Source organism: Salmo salar, chromosome 16 (genome assembly GCF_965601325.2).
Source record: "Salmo salar chromosome 16, fSalSal1, whole genome shotgun sequence".
NCBI classification, from domain to species: domain Eukaryota; kingdom Metazoa; phylum Chordata; class Actinopteri; order Salmoniformes; family Salmonidae; genus Salmo; species Salmo salar.
Window position 1 is genome coordinate 36,839,395 of NC_138306.1, and position 19,380 is coordinate 36,858,774.

General features: G+C 43.6%; 1 protein-coding gene across 2 annotated transcripts in view; it reads right to left on the bottom strand.

Moving 5' to 3' along the window:
- LOC106573787 (fatty acid 2-hydroxylase-like) overlaps nt 1-19,380 on the bottom strand; it is a 60,704-nt gene that overhangs the window by 14,548 nt on the left and 26,776 nt on the right. For both annotated transcript variants that reach the window (XM_045697206.2, XM_045697205.2), the window contains exons 2-4: nt 6,410-6,499; nt 1,881-2,023; nt 1,348-1,448 (exon numbers count right to left, since the gene is read on the bottom strand). In XM_045697206.2, the coding sequence (XP_045553162.1) occupies nt 1,348-1,448; nt 1,881-2,023; nt 6,410-6,499 (334 nt within the window). The remainder of the gene's footprint in view (nt 1-1,347; nt 1,449-1,880; nt 2,024-6,409; nt 6,500-19,380) is intronic.

Consider the following 19,380-nt stretch of genomic DNA (forward strand, 5'->3'; position numbering starts at 1 on the left):
GGAACAACATGGTTGGTTAAGGCATATTGAGCAGGGCTAGAAGCTCTACAGTGAAATAAGACAGTAATCACTAACCAGGACAGTAATGGATGAGGCATATTGATATTAGAGAGAGGCATGCGTTGCCAAGTGAACATATGGGTCCAGTGAGTGGTTGGGCTGGCTGGGGACACGGCAATTCAGAGAGTTAGCAGACCGGGGCTCACAAGCTAGCAGTTAGCAGATCGGGTTAGCAAGCAAGCAGTTAGCAGACCGGGGAAAGCAAGCTAGCAGTTATCAGACCGGGGCAAGCAAGCTAGCAGTTAGCAGACCGGGGCAAGCAAGCTAGCAGTTAGCAGACCGGGGCAAGCAAGCTAGCAGTTAGCAGACCGGGGCAAGCAAGCTAGCAGTTAGCAGACCGGGGCTAGCAAGTTAGCAGAAGGGAATTTGGGGGACGTCGCAATGGAGGTAAGTCTGTTTTTGCCTCTTCGTGCGGTGACGTCGATAGACCAGTCGTGGATTAGTAGGGTTCCAAGTAGCTCTAGGTAGCTAGCAGGCCGCAGTTAGTAGAAAGGGCCTTCAGCGGACGTTGCACCTGAGGGGCCTGTTGGAATCCTTGGGAAGATTATGCCGGTATTCCAGTCGTAGAGGATCGGCGGGGTTCCGCGCCCCATCCCGGCAGTAGAAGAGTTGCGGATATTGTAGCCCAGAAGTGTGCTTCGGTGGTAGCCCAGGAGCCCAAGCCGGGCTAGCTTCAGGCTAATTGGTGCTTGCTCCGGGATGGAAACGCTAGCCAGGAGTGGTCACCTGGGATTGCGGTTAGCTAGTTGCGAAGATCCAGATGAAAATGTTCAGAGTTTGCGGTAGGAATCCGGGGACAAGGAGAGAATTTTTTTTTTTTTGCTCCGTTATGCTCTGGTTAGACTCACGTTGTACGTACTGGCGAGAGCTTTCCGAGCTAAAGTTTAGCTGATGACCGCTAGCAGTGGTTTGCTGACTGATAGCTGGTAGGTAGTTAACTTAGCTGGCGAGCTTCAGTTGAGGGATTCCAGATCTGAAGTAAATACAAATACTTTAGAAAAAAACAGATCCACGCCACATTGGGTGAGGCGGGTTGCAGGAGAGTATTTAGAAGTTGAGGTTAAGGAAAATGTAAAAAAGATATGCGAAGAAAAATATATAAAAAGATATATGCAAGGGACACAACAGGACAAAGACAAACACGTTTGACTGATACGCCATCTTGGAATCCGCCATCTTGGAATACTTATGTTTTCAAATAAAAAAATATTTAAAAAAACTTACTTCCAAATACTTCCTACCCTAAATAGTATTTTAACCCAGGTCTGATGATTGCGTCTTTGTTACCTGTGCTGGCGAATAGTCTGGTTGTCTCCTGAGCCAAGGTGGTGTAGCAGTACCAGTTGAGATAGAACACCAGTGGCATCCACACAGCAGGGACCATATACCTACACGCAGAAAATCATATGGACTTATCAAACAGCAGTTTCTGAGGTAACATGCAAGTGTTAGGGCGGCAGGTAACAAGGTAGCAAGGGCGGCAGGTAGCCTAGTGTTTAAGCTTGTCGGGCCAGTAACCAAAAGGTCTCTGGTTCGAATCCCTGAGCTGACTAAGTGAAAAATCTGCAGATGTGCCCTTGAGCACTCAACCCTAATTGCTCCTGCAAGTCGCTCTGAATAAGAGTGTCTGCTATATTATGTAAATGTAAGTGCTTTTCTACACTGGTTTTCCTGACAGCGATTAAGCCTAGTCTGTACTAAAAAGCATGCTTAAGGGGAACGTTTGGGACCTCCCCAGAGTTTAAGAGGCTCAATTGAAAAAGCCTTTAAATCCAGGACTTAATCTGTGCTGGGATACATGTACATATCATCTCTCTTACCAGGATGTCTTGGTGCTGGCCTCCATGAACTCGTTCCCAAACAGGCGAATGGGCCGATCCACAGGCTGGTGCACCCAGGTCTCGTATTTCTCTCCCAGGTTGCCCACCTGCCAGGCCAGGGGCTTCCGCCAGTCCACCAGGTCCTGCAGGCATAGCAGGGGAGACACAGCTCAGGTTACAACACTGTACATACTGTAGTTTAAGCCTTACAGCACACAACAGTTCAACACAAGATGTCTATAGACTGTCATAACCTCATCAGTACTGCTTCTGCCTAAAACCTTCAATTGTCAAAGGACATATTGTTCTTGTAGAATCTAGATCAATGGAAATTGGACTCTAAAACGTATTTCAGTCATAGCTTTATGTGATAGTGTGATCAATCGGTCTCGGCTCTTCTGTAGGTGTTGTAATTGTCCCGCAGGTGGCAGTAGACAGACATATGGCCAGAGGAAGGGGGAGTTGTTATCCCAATTTCTGTGAAGGATCTGCAGATTGTCTCTCTGTCCATACCTTTAACTAAATGTCTCCTTTACCACGACCTTAGATCAAGACTAGGCAGACAGATTGGCTTGTTCCCAAAGTCATGGTCTCTTATTCATTATCATAGATTATAGGGTGGGTACTATATTAACTAGACCAAAGAGTCCTGCATGGAATAGCTTTTTGCTATAGTTGACAATATTGGATGAACTGAGGCAAACCGAAATCTAAAATCATTCATTGAGGACATCAATTGTCTTGGAGAGTAGGTTAAAAGTGGAGAATGGTTCTCAAAACATACCTGAAACCCCAAACTGATAAGTCAATAAGATAACAATGAGTGACACAAATGTCATTGTATTCAGGAGACAAATTTCCTCCACTGTGTAAGTATGTAGGCCTGAATGAGCCAGGAGGAGACAAGCTGTACTAGGCACAGTGCCTTCAGAAAGTATTCACACCCCTTGACTCTTTCCACGTTGTTGTGTTACAGCCTGAATTTAAAATTGATTCATTTGAAATTTCGTGTCACTGGCCTACCTCATAACGTCAAAGTGGAATTATGTTTATAGACATTTTTACAAATTAATAAAGAGTTAAAAGCTGAAATGTCTTGGTTCAATAAGTATTCATAAAGTTGCATTAACTCACTCTGTGTGCAATAATAGTGTTTTAAAAAAATGTATGACTATCTACCCCACACATACAATTATCTGCAAGGTTCCTCAGTCCAGCAGTGAATTGCAAACACAGATTCAACCACAAAGATCAAGGAGTTTTTCTAATGCTACACAAAGAAGTTCACTTATTGGTAAAAGGGTTTAAAAAAGTAGATATTGAAAATCCCTTTGAGCATGATGCAGTTATTAATTATACATTTGGATGGTGTATGAATACATCCAGTCACCTCAAAGATACAGGTGTCCTTCCTAACTCAGTTGACGGAGAGGAAGGAAACCGCTCAGGATTTTCACCATGAGGCCAATGTTGACTTTAAAACAGTTAGAGTTTAATGGCTGTGATAGGAGAAAACTGAGGATGGATCAACAACATTGTAGTTACTCCAAAATAGTAACCTAAACGACAGAGTGAAAAGAAGGAAGCCTGTACAGAATAAAAATATTCCAAAATATGCATCCAGTTTGCAATAAGGCTAAATGTGGCAAAGAAATTAACTTTATGTCCTGAACACAAAGTGTTATGTTTGGGGCAAATCCAATACAACACGTCACTGAGTACCACTATTCATATTTTCAAGCATGGTGGTGGCTGCATCATGTTATGGGTATGCTTGTCATCGGCAAGGACTATGGAGTTTTTTAGCATAAAAATAAATGGAATAGAGCTAAGCACCGGCAAAATCCTAGAGTAAAACCTGGGTCAGTCTGCTTTCCAACAAACACTGGAAGACAAATTCAACTTTCAGCAGGACAATAACCTAAAACACAAGGCCAAATACACACTGGAGTTGCTTACCAAGACGTCACTGAATGTTCCTGAGTGGCCTAGTTACATTTTTGATTGGACATACAGTGGGGGGAAAAAGTATTTGATCCCCTGCTGATTTTGTACGTTTGCCCACTGATAAAAAATGATCAGTCTATAATTTTAATGGTAGGTTTATTTGAACAGTGAGAGACAGAATAACAACAAAAATATCCAGAAGAATGCATGTCAAAAATGTTACAAATTGATTTGCATTTTAATGAGGGAAATAAGTATTTGACCCCCTCTCAATCAGAAAGGTTTCTGGCTCCCAGGTGTCTTTTATACAGGTAACGAGCTGAGATTAGGAGCACACTCTTAAAGGGAGAGCTCCTAACCGCAGCTTGTTCCCTGTAAAAAAGACACCTGTCCACAGAAGCAATCAATCAATAATATTCCAAACTCTCCACCATGGCCAAGACCAAAGAGCTCTCCAAGGATTTCAGGGACAAGATTGTAGACCTACACAAGGCTGGAATGGGCTACAAGGCCATCGCCAAGCAGCTTGGTGAGAAGGTGACAACAGTTGGTGCGATTATTCGCAAATGGAAGAAACACAAAAGAACTGTCAATATCCCTCGGCCTGGGGCTCCATGCAAGATCTCACCTCGTGGAGTTGCAATGATCATAAGAACGGTGAGGAATCAGCCCAGAACTACACGGGAGGATATTGTCAATGATCTCAAGGCAGCTGGGACCATAGTCACCAAGAAAACAATTGGTAACACACTACGCCGTGAAGAACTGAAATCCTGCAGCGCCCGCAAGGTCCCCCTGCTCAAGAATACATATACATGCCCGTCTGAAGTTTGCCAATGAACAATCTGAATGATTCAGAGGACAACTGATGAAAGTGTTGTGGTCAGATGAGACCAAAATGGAGCTCTTTGGCATCAACTCAACTCGCCGTGTTTGGAGGAGGAGGAATGCTGCCTATGACCCCAAGAACACCATCCCCACCGTCAAACATGGAGGTGGAAACATTATGCTTTGGGGGTGTTTTTCTGCTAAGGGGACAGGACAACTTCACCACATCAAAGGGACGATGGACGGGGCCATGTACCGTCAAATCTTGGGTAAGAACATCCTTCTCTCAGCCAGGGCATTGAAAATGGGTCGTGGATGGGTATTCCAGCATGACAATGATCCAAAACACACGACCAAGGCAACAAAGGAGTGGCTCAAGAAGAAGCACATTAAGGTCCTGGAGTGGCCTAGCCAGTCTCCAGACCTTAATCCCATAGAAAATCTGTGGAGGGAGCTGAAGGTTCGAATTGCCAAACGTCAGCCTCGAAACCTTAATGGCTTGGAGAAGATCTGCACAAAGGAGTGGGACAAAATCCCTCCTGAGATGTGTGCAAACCTGGTGGCCAACTACAAGAAACGTCTGCCCTCTGTGATTGCCAACAAGGGTTTTGCCACCAAGTACTAAGTCATGTTTTGCAGAGGGGGTCAAATACTTATTTCCCTCATTAAAATGTTTGCAAACCTCTTAGAGACTTACCCAGAAAGGCGATTCCAACATGTATTGAACCCAGGGGAGTGAATACGTATGTAAATGAGATATGCATGTATTTAATTTTCTATAAATGTACAAACATTGATAAAAACATGGCTTTCACTTTGTCATTATGGGGGAGAAAAAAATATTTAATCCATTTTGAATTCAGGCAGTAACACAACAAAATGTAGAATAAGTCAAGGGGTATGAATATTTTCTGAAGGCACTGCATGTGATAATCAATGTCAAGCGTTATGCCATCACCCAATGCATCACAATGACAAACACACACAGAGTTGGCCCTCACACACAGGTGTGCAAAGCAAAGGTGACTGGCTGCTATCCACTAGTCAATCCCAAAAGATTCCTAAAGCCTGAGGAAGACTGCCCCTGTTCTGTCATTGAAGACAAAGCAATATCTCCCCTGAGAAACGGCACCTTTACACTAGTACATCACTCTGAGCATACCGTTCGCTGTCTATCTCTACTGAACACTGATAAACCTGCCACATAGCCCATCTACTATAGACTGCCAGAACTGCCCCGAAACTACTGTCTCCAATGATTAGCTGTGAAAATTGGTTACCACACATTTTTTTAGCAAAGCTGGGTGAATGACCGTAAAAGTGGTCACCTCTCGATCTTTCCCCCCTGTCTCTATCTTCTCCCTCTATGTGTCAATGCAGGAGTGTGCTGTAGCTCACAGGTCTCAGTCAGAGGAGCGCTGAACTCAAGGGCATTGGACCAGACACAGGTAGTAAACCCTGCCTACCTGCAGCAATGAGCTCCTACAGAACAGAGACACAGCGCCACAATGTTGGGCCAATGACAGTCTCAAATACAGTACAGCTCTGGCATCTGAGCTCTACTTTGACTTGTAGTTAAACCCCAGAACATCCCCTGATTAGATCACCAGGCTGGCTGGCTGGTCTGATGCAGTGGTTGGATTTTAATGCTTAGAAAGATCTAGATGATGCCCCAAAGCCTGATCCATCTTAGTCTTTTTTCTTTCTGATTCTCTCTCTCCCACCCTCTTTCTCTGGTTGTGTTTTTCTCTCACCGTGTCCAGGTTGACTTGACTGCATTTGCTAATGGGTGAAGGCCCCTCGTCCACTGTGTGCTCCTGAGTCTTCTTCCTCTCCCTCGCCATCTGTGGAACAGGAGACAATGGGAGACAATGAAAGGGATTGTGAGCTCCAAATCAAATTGCAAACATCGGCAGGATATCCCATTAAGGCAACCTATTCACAATATAATGTTACCATGGGGATATAATGTGGTTAAGATTTGTCTGTGGCTAATCATGGAAGGTTATTTGTTTCTGCACATCCTCATGGCTATACTCCAGATTATTAAATGACACTATAGTATCAGTGTTGCCAACTACAAGTATCAGTGTTAGATGGTTGACACCAAAACACACTCATTGTTATCAGCATTCACTCAAAGAGTCACGGCACTTTCTACCATGTATTGACTGTATGAGTTACGAGTTTGAGAGCATAGATCTGCCTTCGCACTTTTCTCTTTATTATGGGCAGTGCGTAACAAGGACACAATCCTGATTATATCATAGGCCTACTGCACAGTCTCTTTGCTTCATATGGTTGTTAAGGCGCACTTATGCAGGCCCCAGTGTCCGCTTTGTAGAGTACAATCACGAGCTCTGCTGGTTGGCTACTGCTTAGCAACCTGGTGCCAAAAGCCCTGGTCTGCCCTAGAAAGCCTATGTATATTACGATCACCAGAATGGCCAAACAAAACGTTTTAGCTGGACGTTTTGGGCTCTAAAATTAGTTTATTACAATCGAGTTCGATCACCGCAGTGATTTGCTACAAACCGAGATATTGAATTAAATACTGATCCATTCTGACAGCTACATTTGTCATCACACAGGACCACGTGCTGACACAGACCAATCACGAGCCGGCAGGCTACGAGGAGGCTCCCGGTTGACTCTCTCCATAGACATTAAAAACCAGACTCTCTCAGGCAGGATGAAAACAAATACGTCGACCATGAACGTTTGCTAGTTACAGCCACTTTCACCATGACCCTTAGCAATTTCTTGGTGCCTTAGAGCAGTGGTTCCCAAACTGTGGGGCGCACCACCTGGGGGGGGGGGTCACTATTTAAAGTTGTAAGAGTAGAATGCACTAAGTGCACCATTAGTTCCTCTTGTCATGTTAGTCATTGCATGCCTTAGAGAGCCATTTATAAAACTTGTCAGAAGTGTCCAGATCAACTAGCCCATTTATTTATTTTTAATTTAACCAGGCAAGTCAGTTAAGAACAAATACTTATTTACAATGCCGGCCTGCACCGGCCAAACCCGGACGACGCTGGGTCAATTGTGCACCGCTCTATGGGTCTCCCAATCACAGCCAGATGTGATACAGCCTGGATTTGAACCAAGGACTGTAGTGATGCCTCTTGCACTGAGATGCAGTGCCTTAGACCGCTGTGCCACTCGGGAGCCATGTCAGTTAAGGTTTTTTTATTTTCGTTTTTTTGGGGGGGGGGGGGGGGGGCGCGGGATGTTCCACCCAGAATTTTAAAAAAGTTTGTAAACCCCTGCCTTAGAGTACCACAGTATGAGTCATAATACCCATAAAACCTGGAGGTCAAACAGGGGAATGATTCCAATCATTTTTCCACCATAAATTTCTCCTAAACGGGGATTTTGGAAACAACCCTGGCGTGACATTTTGATAACCGTGTAAATCTCTCTAGGACAAGGTGACTTTTATCAATACAGCCAACTGTATTTACACCCAAAAGTAAATGCTAATTAGCTGCTAATGTGGCTGTCATAAAGAACTACAAATGCCAAGAGGATCTGGAAGTGTCTACCGAATCCAGGCAAAGGTAGAATCTCTGGATTAACTATCTAATGTTAGCTAAATGTAGTAATTAATAAATAGGCAACAATTTTTTTTAAATGGACAATTCTGTGAACTGTCTTGTGCAAGTTTTAAATTGACAAAATACCTGTTAGCAAAGGTACTACTGTATCAACTAGAGATTATGTGCAGGGGTCTTGCAGTCATTTCTAGTTTTGAATGTCTACTTTGACGCTAATTAACATTTTCGAATCTGAGAGAGGCGAATATATTGATAAAAGTCACCTTGTCCGAGAGCGATTTACATGGTTATCAAAACGTCACACCAGGGTAAGCCTACACGAAACACAGACCTTGTTTTAAGTGCTTGTAAAATCCCCTATGGGAACCATTTCCCTGTTTGACCACTAGGTATTATAACGCCTCCACTGTGGGGCTCTTATCAGCCCCATTCAGCGATATGGCACACTTCAAATTCAAATACTCCGGCTTCATGCAGCATTTTCCATAGGAATATGTAGATGACGTCAGCGCTACCATTATCTACTGGTTTCAATGTCCATACTTTTGTGTTTAAGTCACATTACATGACCTGTGTGGGTTGGTACTCAGGACCAGGGAATCTCCTCAAAGTGGAGCACTATTAGCTGATCATGTATATTCTAGGTTGTCCTAAAAACTAAGTGGGTGAAAATGACAGAGAGGTGAGGGATAACTAGATCCTTGGATAGCCAGGCTGTCAAGCTTGGTGATATGTGACATGAGGAGTTTGTACAATTAATACGACTAGGCAGTGAGGCATGACTCAGCTTGTTACACAATGGCATGCGTTTTAAAATAGTGTTGACCATTTAACCTCTTACATCTAGATGTTCCGCTAGCGGAACACCTGCTCCAATATCCAATGAAGGGCGTGGCGCGAAATACAAATTCCTCTAAAATCCGAAAACGTCTATTTTTCAAACATATGACTATTTTACAGCATTTTAAAGACAAGACTCTCGTTAATCTAACCACACTGTCCGATTTCAAAAAGGCTTTACAGCGAAAGCAAAACATTAGATTATGTCAGCAGAGTACCCAGCCAGAAATAATCAGACACCCATTTTTCAAGCTAGCATATAATGTCACAAAAAACAAAACCACAGCTAAATGCAGCACTAACCTTTGATGATCTTCATCAGATGACAACCCTAGGACATTATGTTATACAATGCATGCATGTTTTGTTCAATCAAGTTCATATTTATATCAAAAACCAGCTTTTTTACATTAGCATGTGACGTTCAGAACTAGCATACCCCCCGCAAACCTCCGGTGAATTTACTAAATTACTCACGATAAACGTTCACAAAAAACATAACAATTATTTTAAGAATTATATATACACAGAACTCCTCTATGCACTCGATATGTCCAATTTTAAAATAGCTTTTCGGTGAAAGCACATTTTACAATATTCTCAGTAGATAGCACGGCATCAGAGGGATAGCTATTTAGACACCCAGCAAGTTTAGCCTTCACCAAACTCCAATTTACTATTAGAAAAGTTTGATTACCTTTGATGTTCTTCGTCAGAATGCACTCCCAGGACTTCTACTTCAATAACAAATGTTGGTTTGGTCCAAAATAATCCATAGTTATGTTCCAACAGCGGCGTTTTGTTCGTGCGTTCTAGACACTATCCGAATGGTAAATAAGGGTCACGCGCATTTCGTGACAAAAGATTTCTAAATATTTCATTACCGTACTTCGAAGCATGTCAACCGCTGTTTAAAATCATTTAAAAAAGCGATAATATTCCGACCGGGAGTCATTGAATCCGTTCAGAAACGATAGAATAAAAACATGGTGTCGTCTCGTGCACGAGCATGAAGCCCTTTGTCCGCTGATAGACCACTTAGCAAAAGCGCTCGTGTGTTTCAGCCAGGGCTTGTAAGTACGTCATTCAGCTTTTTCCCGGGCTCTGAGATCCCATGGGAGCCGTAGGAAGTGTCACGTAACAGCAGAGATCCTTTGTAATGGATAGAGATAATCAAGAAGGGGAAGAAATGGTCAGACAGGGTACTTCCTGAACAGAATCTTCTCATGTTTTGGCCTGCCAAATGAGTTCTGTTATACTCACAGACACCATTCAAACAGTTTTAGAAACTTTGGAGTGTTTTCTATCCAAAGCTAATAATTATATGCATATTCTAGTTTCTGGGCAGGAGTAATAATCAGATTAAATCGGGTACGTTTTTTATCCGGCCGTGAAAATACTGCCCCCTATCCATAACAGGTTAAAACAAAGCAACAAAGTACAGTATATGCAACAACTGAACACGCCATCATTTACTATTCAAAGATTACTTTTGAATTCTTCATTCATTCTTATAAAATGGCAGGTGAATATGACAATATGAACCCCATGCTCATTTCTGAAGGTAAATTACATACAGTAGCTCAAGTTACGAGTGTGTTACGAGATGGTTTCACTTACCCTCTAATAATTATAATACATTTTAAAGTCAATTTTATTTAAGAACAAGTATGCAATGGAAATCAGCAAGGATGGGGGTGATATGGGCAGAATTTTTTGTTTGTGTCAGAATCTTTGCGGCACTGTTTTGGATGTAGTTTATGAATTGAATTTTCAGGCAGGCCCCCCAAGTACTGCATTCCCATAATCAATTCTGGAGAATATTAATGCATGAATTAGCTTTTCACCCATGTGGTGAGAGAGGGACTTAGGCGGGAGATGTCATTCTTTCACCTGGAGAACGTTTTTCAGACGTGACCAATGTGGCAATTAAAAGGAGACCGCAGGGTCAAATTTCACCATCAAATGAAGGGGATGACGTGGCCATCTATGACAGGGCGGATGCTGCAGGAGTTGGTGATCTGCTGGGGGGTGCCTCCGTCTTGCTGCTATTGAGTTGGGGGAAGTTGTTCTGCATCCAAGATTTGACCTCTTCCAGACAATGTTGACAGAGCAGATGTTGTGTCAGGCTTTGTTTTAATGTACACCTGTCGTCTGCTTAGCAGTGGAATTGGACACTGTGTAGTCTGACAATCTGGCCAAGTGGAAGCATGTAGAGCAGGAAGAGGATAGGACCTAACATAGAGCCTCAAAGCTGGTTAGCACTAAGGTGTGACTGAAGTGTAGTTGGCACTAGGTCCAAACTGGGTGGTTGTAATGCACCTTAAAGTTGGTTGCCAACTGACATATAAAGTCCACAGAAGAAGACGAAGAATACTACTGAAGGAGGAATGATTACTAGAAACTATTAGTTTCCCCTTTTATCTGTGGATTAAATGTCGGAGTAGAGAACATACTATTGCATGTGACTCCAAATTCTACAAAGATCTAGAAAAAAAAGGACCTTGTGCATTTCAGTTAAAATAGCAACCTAATATTTATATCCCAGGACAAATTCGCTAGCAACAGCAAGCTAAATGTCCATGAATGTTTAATGTGTTTCAACCTGTCCCCAAATTAATATAGTTGGTTCAGAGTTTGTTTTAATATTTCAAACAGACTCCTGGAAATGGGATGTGTCAAGGGACTTAATGTTTCTGAATTTAATAGTGTGCTTGGTACGGAGCTGAATTGCAGGGGTACTCAGACATTTTCATGGCCTTATGGTCAGATATACCCATCTCATGTACATCCAGGTCTGAGGCCGGAACTTCTCCAGTGATGAGGTCTAGTGTATGCTCACGATTGTGTGTGGAGATGTTGACATGCTGTACCAGATTGAGACAGTCAATCTCACTCTCAAGATGTTGTTTTTTGCCATCATTGTAAGCCTGCCACACACACACACACTATACGATTCATTCTTAGGTTTAATTAAATGTATGCAAGTTCTTGTCACAACCCGGCTCGTGGGTAGTGACACAGCTCTTATAGGACCTGGGCACAAAAAAATAATATAATAATCTTGCTCTTTATTTAACCATCTTACATATAAAACCTTATTTGTTCATCGAAAATTGTGAATAACACACCACAGGTTAATGAGAAGGGTGTGCTTGAAACAATGCACATAACTCTGCAATATTGGGTTGTATTGGCGAGAGTCTCAGTCTTTATCCACACACAGTCTGTGCCTATATTTCATTTTCATACTAGTGAGGGCCGAGAATCCACTCTCACATAGGCACGTCTTTGCAAAGGGCAGCAGTTTCTTAACAGCGCGATTTGCCAAGGCAGGATACTCTGAGCGCAGCCCAATCCAGAAATCTGGCAGTGGGTTCTGATTAAATAAAATTTTCACAGAACTGCTTGTGGCAATTTTGATGAGGCTCTCTTGTTCAGATATCTGTAAATGGACTGGAGGCAGGGCATGGAAGGGATAACGAATCCAGTTTGTGCCATCCGTTTTGGGAAAGTACCTGTGTAATTGCTCACCCAACTCACTCAGGTGCGTTGGGTGACATTGTCCGTAAGCTTCAGTTCATTTGCACACAAATAAAATTGTACAATGATGGAAAAACCTGTGTGTTGTCCTTGTTAATGCAGACAGAGAAGAGCTACAACTTCTTATCATAACCTCAATTTTGTCCCACACATTGAATATAGTTTGCGAAGAGTCTCTGTAAACCTAGATTCAGATCATTCAGGCGAGAAAAAACATCACCCAGTTAGGCCAGTCGTGTGAGAAACTCGTCATCATGCAAGCGGTCAGACAAGTGAAAATTATGGTCAGTAAAGGAAACTTTAAGCTTGTCTCTAAATTCAAAAAAGCATGTCAATACTTTGCCGCTTGATAACCAGCGCACTTCTGTATGTTGTAAAAGTGTTACATGGTCGCTGCTCATATCATTGCATAGTGCAGAAAATACACAAGAGTTCAGGGGCCTTGCTTTAACAAAGTTAACCATTTTCACTGTAGTGTCCAAAACGTCTTTCAAGCTGTCAGGCATTCCCTTGGCAGCAAGAGCCTCTCAGTGGATGCTGCAGTGTACCCAAGTGGCGTCGGGAGAAACTGTTTGCATGCGCGTTACCACTCCGCTATGTCTCCTTGTCATGCCTTTTGCACCATCAGTACAGATACCAACATGAGCAGCAGCTACATTTTGCTACATACGGACCGTTAGTGGAATTCCCGCAAGAGAGTAACGGTTAATGTAATTGAAAGTTCATTATTTGACTAGGCTACCTGTATTTGACACCGTTATTTCGCTGAACACTAGATGGTTTCATTTTATTTTTGGCCGTGAAGTGAGGCTACTCAGGTGAGAAAAAAACCTGACCCAAATGTATAGCCCCGTTGGAAAATATAAATGGACTGTTTGAAAATGTGAAGAAAAAAAATGTTGACATTTCTTTTTATTATTTTCATTTTAAATGTGAATCACATTTTTACTTGGTGTACCCCCAACGGCATTGCACGTACCCTTGGGGGTACGCGTACCCCAGTTTGAGAATACCTGACCTGGGATAACAACATTGGAGAGGGTAGGACACAGAGAGGTGATCAGCTCAGAAAACTCTGTAGTAAAAGAGACTGTTAAAGGGGAGCGATACATGAGTACCACAGTGAGATAACTGGGTGACCTCATTTTAAAAGCCATGCACTCAAATGATAAGCCAGCAGGGACAGACATCCTTTTCAGGTCAAAACAGTCTTTGTGGAAAACAGCAAGACCACCACCCCTGCCATGGGAAAGGGCCTGTTTCCTTGAGTAGGTAGAAATTACAACTTAGTCACAGGTCAATGTAACTGATGTACTTGTACTAGTAGAGACTTGTTTGTTAGAGACTGCGCATTAAACAGTGCCCGTGTTAAACGGGCCTGAGTGAGAGGCGGTACATATACTTTAACTGGCCACAGAGAGTCAGAATCTGCGCTGCATAGAGGGGGAAACATACAGTTCTGTGTGGACTCTTTTGGCTTATGAATGAAATTCCTACTGCCTCGCCATCCTCGATATTTTAGCTTTTTCTGTAGGATTCCAAGATGATTCCAAGTTGAGCTCCATACTCAGGATTTGTTTCATTCTCTTGAAACAATGAAGGAATCCTCCTGAGTAAATTGCGAGTGTCTCCCATTTCTGTACTTCATTGTCCTTTCTAGTGCTCCAGGAGATAATAGGTGAAACACTTCAATGCAGGTATTCAAAAGAAAACAGCTAGCTCCACTTTGTTGATGGCAGGACAGTCCAATTTCTTAACCAATTTCAACTTTGAAGTTCAAAATTACTAGATTAAAACAATCAGTACTTGATTAGCTACTCAAATACAAAAGTTATTCAAGAAAAATGCACATAAAAAACAACATTTTAAATAAAATAGCAGAGCAAATCAGCCTAGGCTGCCATAAGGGCACCATGGCAACCAAACTGTTGTCTAAACCCTCCTATCACAGAGTTGATCTGTCGTTTTATGGACACCTGTAATGATGTATGCTGAGAGACGGGTAGCAAGTTCAGGGAGTGAATACATTTAATAAATAAATGAACAAAACCAGAAACAAACAGCGCACTGACATGAAACAGGAACAGAAACAATGACGTATGGGGAAGGAGCCAAAGGGAGTGACATATATAGGGAAGGTAATCAGGGAAGTGATGAGTCCAGTTGAGTCTTACGACATGCGCGCCAGCGCATAACACCAGCGCGTAACGATGGTGATAGGTGTGCATCATAATGAGCAGCCTGGTGACCTAGAGGCCGGAGAGGGAGCACACATGACAGTACCCCCTTCCAGCCGCAGGACACAAACCAAAATGACATCCCGGAGATCAGGAGTGCACCGGTCACCTCTGCTGAGGTGCGAGAAACCTGTCAGTCTGGCTAAGATGTGGGAGCATGGCAACCTAGAGCGCCGGAGAGAGAATACGTGACAGTAGTCCCTCCCCGGCATGTTTGGATCCAGCCGCAGGACGCCAATCAAAAGGGAACAATCCCGGGGATCAAGAGCGGACTGGTCACCCCTGCTGATGCGCGGGAACTTGTTGCCGGCTGGGGCACGGGAACCTGATAGACCGGCTGAGGCAGGGGAGCCAGGTGATCCGGCTGAGACCAGACGAGCCGGTGGAAGCAGGGGAGCCTGGCGATCCGGCGGAGGCATGAAAGCCTGACGAACCGGTGGAAGCAGGGGAGCCTGGCGATCCGGCGGTGGCATGAAAGCCTGACGAACCAGCGGAGGCAGGGGAGCCTGGCAATATGTCTGAGGCATGAGAGCCTGTAGCGGCTCCCGGACCCGACGTCATTCCCACCGAAACCAAAAAACTAAATACATTCCCTGATGCTTCCCTTAGGTGAGGCGTTATTCCGTAACGATGTACGCTGAGAGTCGGGAAGCAAGTTCAGGGAGTGAATACATTTAATAAATAAATGAACAAAACAAGAGACACAAACATGAAAAAGGAACAGAAACAATGATGCCTGGAGAAGGAACCAAAGGGAGTGACATATATAGGGAAGGTAATCAGGGAAGTGATGGAGTCCAGGTGAGTCTGACGACACGCAGGTGTGCGTAACGATGGTGACAGGTGTGCGCCATAATGAGCAGCCTGGTGACCTAGAGGCCGGGGAGGGAGCAAACGTGACAACACCACATGACCTTTCAAAATCAAATCAAATGTTATTGGTCACATACACATATTTAGCAGATGTTATTGCATGGGTAGCGAAATGTTTGTGTCCCTAGTTTCAACAGTGCAGTAGTATCTAAAACAATTCACAAAAATCTAAAAGTAAAAGAATGGAATTAAGAAACACATAAATATTAGATTGCGCAATGTCGGATTGGCATTCACTAAAATACAGTAGAATAGAACACAGTATATACATATGAGATAAGTAAAGCAGTATGTAAACATTATTAAAGTGACTAGTGTTCCATTATTAAAGTGGCCAGTGATTCCAAGTCTATGTATACAGGGCAGCAGCCTCTAAGGTGCAGGGTTGCGTAACCGAGTGGAAGCCGGCAAGATATGGCTATTTAACAGTCTGATGGCCTTGAGATAGAAGCTGTTTTTCAGTCTCTCGGTCCCAGCTGTGATGCACCTGTACTGACCTCGCCTTTTGGATTATAGCGGGGTGAACAGGCCGTGGCTCGGATAGTTGATGTCCTTGATGCTATTTTTGGCCTTCCCGTGACATCGGGTGCTGAAGGTGTCCTAGAGGGAAGGTAGTTTGCCTTCGGTGATGCGTTGGGCAGACCGCACCGCCCTACGGTTGCAGGCAGTGCAGTCCGTACCAGACGGAGATATAGCCCGACAGGATGCTCTCAATCGTGCATCTGTAAAAGTTTGTGAGGGTTTTAGGGGCCAAGCCAAATTTCTTCAGCCTCCTGAGGTTGAACAGGCACTGTTGCGCCTTCACCACACTGTCTGTGTGGGTGGACCATTTCACATCGTCAGTGATGTGTACGCCGAGGAACTTGAAGCTTTCCACCTTCTTCACTGCGGTCCCGTCGATGTGGATAGGGGCGTGCTCCTTTGTTTTGTTGATGTTGAGTGAGAGGTTATTTTCCTGGCACTACTCTCCCAGGGCCCTCACCTCCTCCCTGTAGGCTGTCCCGTCATTGTTGGTAATCAGACCTACTACTGTTGTGTCATCTGCAAACTTGATGATTGATTTGGAGGCGTGCGTGTCCACGCAGTCATGGGTGAACAGGGAGTCCAGGAGAGGGCTGAGCACGCACCCTTGTGGGGCCCCTGTGTTAAGGATCAGCAAAGTGGAGGTGTTGTTTCCTACTTTCACCATCTGGGGCGGACCGTCAGGAAGTCCAGGACCCAGTTGCACAGGGCCCAGAGCTTACTGATGATCTTAGAGGGTACCATGGTGTTTAAGGCTGAGCTATAATCAATGAACAGCATTCTTACATAGGTATTCCTCTTGTCCAGATGGGATATCGCCGGGTGCAGTGCGATGGTGATTGCATCGTCTGTGGATCTATTGAGGCGGTAAGCAAATTGAAGAGGGTCTAGGGTGTCAGGTAAGGTAAGGTTGATATGATCCTTAACTAGCCTCTCAAAGCACTTCATGATGACAGAAGTGAGTGCTACGGGGCGATAGTCATTTAGTTTAATTACCTTTGCTTTCTTGGGTACAGGAACAATTGTGGAGATCTTGAAGCAAGTGGGGACAGCAGACCGGGATAGGGAGAGATTGAATATGTTCGTAAACCCTACATTCAGCTGGTCTGTGTATGCTCTGAGGATGCGGCTAGGGATGCCGTCTGAGCGGGCAGCCATGCAAGGGTTAACACACTTGAAATGTCTTACATCAGCCACAGAGAAGGACAGCCCACAGACCTGGGTAGCGGACCGTGTCGGTGGCACTGTGTTATCTTCAAAGCGGGCGAAGGTGTTTAGCTTTTCCGGAAGACATTGTACTGTCGACACTCGGGTTTGTTGTTTACATTAAAACATTTTCATTAAATTGGTTATAATCCTAACTAAAGTTTTGTTGCTAAGGATTCCACGATGCGGTTATCCTTCACGGCTGGGACTGCAAGTATGTGTTCCTTTTTTTGCGTGGATTGCTCGAGTGCTAGTTGGCTGTACCACAGACACCTGTCGCCGTGGGAAAGACTCATTGTTATCTTTTCGTAAAGCAACTGGTTGCAGTAAAGAGCCAATCTGGATACTAAGGAGATTCTGAGGGAAATCAACAAGTACCAACAGCTTTACGCTATGGAGGAACAACATACATGGCGAAAGGTCAATCAGATTTGTGAACATAATCCCTAGCTGTGTATTGCCACTTTCCATGTTGTCGGTTGTCTGTAGCTTGTGAGGTGTGGAAACACTTTGTTGCTTTTATGGATTTTGTCTTGTTGCTTTTTGTTCTATGTTGCTCTGTCTGCATGCCATGTCTTGCTTGTCCTATGTTGCTCTGCATGTGCACACTGCTCATTGATTGTCTGTATTGTAATTGTTTTTAATAACCTGCCCAGGGACTGCTGTTGAAAATTAGCCGGCTGGCTAAAACCGACATTTTTACTGAAACGTTGATTAACGTGCACTGTCCCTGTAAAAATAAAATAAACTCAATACTCCTTCATGGAAAGATCCGACCACCTCACAAAATAACTTTAACCCGACAAAAAAAAGAAAAACAGATTAATCTACAGACACGGACAAATGACTTACCATTGAGGTAGAGGCTAGTGCTCTGGCTGGAATCCATGCAACAATGGAAAAGTTTCTTGAGGGGGTAGCAGGGCTGAGGGGGAGTTTGGAGTTCAGCCAGAGTGAAATTCTCACGCTCCAAAGAGAAAACAAGACACTCACAGCCAAGGTAAAAATCCATGATTCAAACATGGATTGTCTACTCAGGGAAAACAGGGTGATGAAGGAGTTGCTACTAGACATACAAAGTCGTAGCACGCGTGAAAAATGAACGCATCCAATAATCCAGAGGGCGTGATCAGAGGATTCATGCAATCCGCCTTGAAACTTCCTATAGGGACTGTAAACAAGGTGGCTTTCCACCGAGTACACAGACTTGGAGCTCGGAGCGACAAGACCAAGGGTCCCCGACCGATCATCGCAAAATTTGAACACTACCAACAAAATGAGCTGATCAAAAGCAGAGGAAGGGACCAAATTCGGTCTCAATGACAAATTTCCAAGAGAGATAAATGAACGTCATAAGAGACTGTATCCGGTACAAAGACAACAAAGGAAGGATGGTAGGCGTGCCTTTATCAATGTGGACAAACTCTTTATAGATGGACAGCTATTCCGAGACAGCTCTATAACACCATGGCTTTACTAAATTCTACAGGGACTTCAGGTTATGAAAAAAAAGAAGGTATGGGAACTGTAAAATTATCTGAACATTATGAAGTGGATATGAACACACACACTCAATTGCATGCTTGCTTACACATACAGACTTATACATACATACACACACCCCTGATCTCACTCTCCTCTCTCTTTACTCTCCCTCTCGCTCTCCCTCTATTATCAAGAACTGTTTTATAATTTAATGTGTTTATTGTTTGTCTACAAGTTTATATATGTTTACAACAAGCAATGGGAAGATATCAGAATAGGGGCATTGGGGAATAATAACAACATATTGTATGGAATATATTTGTACTGTAGTGAAGCCGTCTCTAGAGTACTGCAAGGTCTCTTTCATGATCATGTGAAACGTCAATTGCTATGGAAATGCTGGGATGTGTTTTTCAATTATGTTAAAGGTAATTATAATGCAACTATGATGGTGATACG